Genomic DNA, 5,309 nt, shown 5'->3' with positions numbered 1-5,309 from the left:
GTGGGAATAATGTGCAGTGGGTGTGGCACACGTGGGCCATTTCTTTCCCCCTTATGCACTGTGGTTATTGCAGTAAATCCTGTCCCTCTCACTTGCTTTAATTTCCATTAATCTGTGTGCATCTCGCGTTTAGACTTCTCGGCCTCATTTTTGCTCAGTTTTCTGCTGACTCTGGATTATTCTTTCTCTTGTCCCCATCTCTTCATCTCCCCTCCCACCCCAGCAACCCTTCCAGGCTTTCCTCTTCTCCCCAAACCCTATTGCCCATTGGCATCCCCTCCCCTGTAGTTTAGCCCAGTGGTGTGTGCTTGGGGTGGGCCCTGAGAGGGAGAGCAGGTCTTTACCTCAAGGACCTGGTGGCTCCCCTTCCTTCTCCAGATTGGCATGCAGGTGGACTTGGTCCCTGTCATGCTCAGTGGGACACAGGACCTGTCACTAGGAGCCTCTCCACCCTGCCTCCCCCGCCCACAGGCCAGCACTACCTGCACCCACACTCTGCCACACTCATCCCTTCATAGTGGTACTTGAGGGTGGGGACCCCCATGTCATCCTTGTAGAGGATGGAGATAGGGCTCAGTTTGGTGGGCACACAGCAGGCCTTGCCCACCTTCATGGGGAACTTGAGATGCACCAGGGTCTTCACGATGGCATGTTTCGTTGGGGTCACATCGTCAGCCAGGGGGAAGAAGCAGCCACCTTTACATTCAAAGGCATCGTACTCCTTGGGCGCAATGATCCAGCTGTCCCAGCCGATGTCCTCGAAGTTCACCCGCAGGGAGGTCTTTTGACAGTGGTTGTTGGCCCCAGCACTCCTCTTCCGTCTGACCAAAGATGACTCCATGGTCATGTGGCTTTGCACATCCTCCTCCTCCTCATCTTTGTTCTCACCTGCCTCCACCACAGTGTTCTTGGACAACTTCTTGAGCACACTCTCCTGCTCATGGCCAATCATCTCCCTGAGCTCCAGCCTCGTTTCCTTAGTCCCATTGCTGCGGTCATTGGAGAAGACAACAAAGAAGGGCAGGTTTTTGGATCCTGGGGGGACGCTGATATCCAGCTTGTCACAGCCCTTCCTGTGACTCTCCACTGTCACTTCCAGTTTATTTTTGCTCTTGTTGGAGTCTGCCCGGACCCACCGCTTCACGGCACTGGACACCTCAAAGGTCTCCCAGCCCTCATCCCGGATGTCCTGAGACACCAGGAAGGTCTTGGTTCCCCCAGGAGCATCCCAGACCTCAGCTCCATCCAGAACGTCATAAATGACCATGTTTCCTTTCAGCTCGTGAGAGGAGTCCATGTGACTCTGACAGGAGAGGTAGAGTCGGAGCTCGGCCCTGGTGATCTGCTCATGCCTGGGAATGGAGATATTGAAGAGCAAGATGTGCTTCTGGAAAGGGAAGTCTTCTGTGGTGGCTACAGAGACAGCATCTGAAATGCAAATATACAGTCGTCTGCTGGGAGGGTCTGTTTTCACAATACCAAACCTGAGACTCATGATTTATATGAAAGGGCACTGAGCATGACACTGTCTGTCTCTAACAGGTCTCGCTTTGGTTTCACTCAAGACGTTAATGTAGTAGAGTATTTCAAAGATACATTTGACATCTCCCAAAGAAAAACAGAGGCAGGAGATGTCTTGCATTGAAACTCACAGCTCCAGCTGTTTACTGAGCATCTACTATGCACCCACCTTTGCATACTATATTTTACATTTCTCTTCCCATTGACCCAAGGCAGATCTAATTATTATTACACTTTTCAGATGTGGAGACTTGGATTTAGCGTGTGCAGCTGCCAAAGTGCACACATCCTGTAAAGATCCTCACTTAAAAAAATAAAAGAACCAAATAAACAAAACATCAAAGCACACTATCAGCCTTAGAGTGCAAATCCTGAGTATACAATATTAAAGGGGAGATCCTGGGAGGGGATGGTGAAATTTTATTACTACAGTGTTAAAAATATCACCTAAATCATGGAGAAAATCATTCAGAATTATAACTTATGAGCAAAATGAAGGTGGTTTGCTTTTTTTTTAATGTGTGAGGAAAAAAATAGATTAACCTCAATGGCTTGGTCATGTTAGACATATATGGAGCTTGCCTTTTAGCCACACAACTGTCTCTCTTCCCACTTCCCTGGCTGACTCTCAGCCATTAGCACATCTCTATTATACCATGGCCTGGTCACAGGAGGGAAAACAAGTTGTGTTTTCTGAGCCATACTATGTGCCAACATGAGGGGAGACTGTGTGCTGTCATGAAACCTGGCAGCATCTGACAGTCTAAAATTCCAATCCTGACTCTCCCTCTTCCAGGCTTATGAACTGGGAGAAGTCCTGAGTCTCTCTGGGCCTTAGTTTCCTCATCTGTAGACTGGGTCTCCATCCTACCACCTTCCCAGGGTTGGTGTGAAGCTTTGACAAGAAGGCACATGAAACCTACCCAACACTGTCCCTGGTTCACAGCAGATGCTCAACCAGTACTTCTATGTCCTCCCCAGAAACTGTGCATGCTCCACTTTACCTGTGCATGCTCCATTACCCCAAGCACATGGCCTTTCACACAGCTCTCTGTGTGCCCTCACCCAGCATGGATGTGCTGTTTTAGTTTCTGTACCATGTGTTAAGCCCGCTCATCATATGCGAGTAGTGAGTGGGATCCATGAGCAGTGCATTAACTACTGGCTGTGCTCTGAGGCATGCCTTGAAAATTGTCAAGGGACGACATCAGATATCTAGAGAACAAGTGCTCTCTCTGCCTGAGCCACACTCGGGCTGTTTGTGATAATGATCACTGCCTCCACAGCAGTACTGGCCACAGGCAGAGCTGGGATCAGATCAGAGCACTTGCTTCTGGGACACAGACAATGCTGGGAGTAGGGGAGCAGGGAGGGGTCACTGAGATGGATCCCAACACTGGACTCCAAGACTATAGGATTTGGTGATTAAGGCCAGCCAAAGAAGCTCAGCCTTTCCCTAAAGCAGGGGTTACAGACATGTCCCATGGGCATAGTGTGATGCTGGCAGTATCTATATTACCTGAAGACTGCATTAAAAAAAAATTAAACCCATCTTTTAGAAATAAGACAGGTCCACATTAAATCTAGATTTTTGTTTTCCTTTGGGGCCATCAGGGGCCTCCCTGGTGGCTCAGATGATAAAGACTCTGCCTGCAATGCAGGAGTCCTGGGTTGGATCCTTGGGTTGGGAAGATCCTCAGGAGGAGGGCGTGGCAACCCACTCCAGTATTCTTGCCTGGAGAAACCCCATGGACAGAGGAGTCTGGCAGGCTATAGTCCATGGAGTCACAAAGAGTCAGACATGAGTGAGCAACTAAGCACAGCACATGGGCCATTGGAAAATACAGCTTTGCCAGGCACACTACATGACCACAGCATCTTTTAGCTAGGGCATACGGTTAGGAGTCTGCAGGCCTCAAGCTCAGGAGGGAAGAAGTCCTGTGTGCCTGGTTGGTTAGAGGCTGCAACTGCAGAAAAAGCCTGAGCTGTGCAAACAGGTGAGAGTGGGTCAGAATCCAGCTACTTAACTAATAAGTGAACTGGGAAAGTTCCCTCAGGGTCTGCAAGCCTTGGCTCACTGCTCACAAGATCATGTCACCTACATGGTGTGAATTAGAGGACATAAGCCCTAAGTTGACATTCGTTATCTTCTAATCCTACTTAATCAGGGAAATTATTTTATACTTAGAAAATAATTACATTGTCTTTCAGTGCTTCTTAGAGGAATTTATCTGAATTTTAAACACCTTTTGATTAGTGAGAAATGCAGTCTTTCAGTGTTTAAAAAGACGCCTGTTAGTTAGAGGCTAAAGTTGTCTGTGTTTAAGTAGGAAGGAGACAGGATGGGAAGGGAGAGGTAAGGAGGGGATGGAAGAAAGCGAGCAGGCATTCCTTCAGCACCCACTGTGTTAATGTGGTGCTAGGCCCAGAGAGGGAGAATTTTCTAGAGCAGAGCTGTCTGGTAGAACTGTATGCAATGATGGAATTGTTCTACAGTCTCCATTTCCTATAGGGTAGCTAGGCGTGATTGCTGAGCACTTGCATCCAAGCTACTGAAACTAACTAAATTATTAATTTTATTTCATTTAAATTAACCTAAATTGAAACAAAGAGTCCCATGTCTCAAGTGGCCGCCATATTGGGCAGCGCAGCCATGGACCGACCACTGAGTCCCCCCGCCCCCACCCGGGGCGCCCCATGGAGCCGACTCTACCTTCCACACTGAAGCTGCGCACAATGTTTGACGCAGGGGTGGACGTCTTGTCGGTGGTGTATCTGTTGTATAGATCGATCATGTACTGCGGTGGCTCGGCTCGGGTTCTGTCCTGAGAAGGGACCCCACTCAGGTTGAGGTTGCGCAGAAAATCCACCTTCATGTTCTCCAGGAACATCCTCAGGTCGAAGGTGACCCCCTCCTGCTCACCGCCCGGCCCCCCTAGCAGGCGGTGGGCATCTCCCCCAGTGGACGGCCGCCCCCGGTTCTCCAGTGGCTTCCCTAGGGCGGAGCAGGCCAGTAGGGAGAGCACAGGCAGGGCCATCCAGAGCGCCCCACGGCCCATCTTGGGATGCTCTCGCCCTGGTCTGGAGACTGCGGCAGCCGCGGTGTGTTAGCGGGTGCCGGGAGGAGTCCGGAAGGAGCCGGCCTGCATTGTCCTGCCCACAGCTCTGTACGGCGCACCCGGGCCAGTTCACAGGCTCTCACCCTGCTGCTGTCCCCGAAGTGCCCTCCACTTGTTCTTATCTGGCCCTTGATGCTGTTCAGGCCTCTTATCTAAGGGGGCTCTCTGTTAATGAAGGCTCTATAAACATCTGACAAACACACAGGGCTAATGGGAAGGACACGGCCTGCTGCAAAGAATCCGAGTTTCTCCTTGGGGTTATTGCCCCCTAATTAGGATGGATCCTTTCTCATTTCCTTGCCAGCTCTCAGAAGAATCTTGAGACAGGGTGACATATGCTCCATCTCCTGGGCCACGGAAACAAAGAATCCAGGAAAGAAATAAGACCCAAAAGTCCTCCAAATATGGAAACAGCATTACAAAACTCCCAGAAGCCCCTCGGCTGACCACTGGGGTGGGGATGGGGGGTTAGTAAGAAGCCTGGTTCCTGTGGAACTGGAATGTGCATCTGTGGCTCAAGCACTTGGTGCCTCGATTTCTCATCTGTCAAGTGAATTCCTGAGTCTTAGAGGTCATGGGTAAAGGTGGCACATATAATTTAGTGAGGCCCCAATCGGGTGGGTGGTTGCATTCTGGCTGCAGCTTCTCTACCCTGGGTCTGACCGAATG

At 50.0% G+C, this 5,309-nt stretch overlaps 1 protein-coding gene across 1 annotated transcript; it reads right to left on the bottom strand.

The window, feature by feature from the left end:
* Positions 1-478: 478 nt before the first annotated feature.
* On the bottom strand, positions 479-4,580 carry GDF2 (growth differentiation factor 2). Its single transcript, XM_081562491.1, has 2 exons — positions 4,235-4,580; positions 479-1,428 (listed from the first exon to the last, which is right to left on the bottom strand). Exons 1-2 carry the CDS (start codon positions 4,578-4,580, stop codon positions 479-481), a joined length of 1,296 nt encoding a protein of 431 aa, XP_081418617.1.
* Between the last annotated feature and the right edge of the window lie 729 nt (positions 4,581-5,309).

This window comes from Giraffa tippelskirchi, chromosome 2 (assembly GCF_054371585.1).
Source record: "Giraffa tippelskirchi isolate mGirTip1 chromosome 2, T2T-mGirTip1v1.2.pri, whole genome shotgun sequence".
Classification (NCBI taxonomy): Eukaryota; Metazoa; Chordata; class Mammalia; order Artiodactyla; family Giraffidae; genus Giraffa; species Giraffa tippelskirchi.
This window is presented reverse-complemented; position numbering and strand designations above follow the sequence as displayed.

Coding starts and splice junctions, on each gene's coding strand:
- GDF2 (XM_081562491.1), bottom strand. CDS start 4,580: ATGGGCCGTGGGGCGCTCTGGATGGCCCTGCCTGTGCTCTCCCTACTG. Junction 1,429..4,234: donor GCGCAGCTTCAGTGTGGAAG/GTAGAGTCGGCT, acceptor TTTGCATTTCAG/ATGCTGTCTCTGTAGCCACC.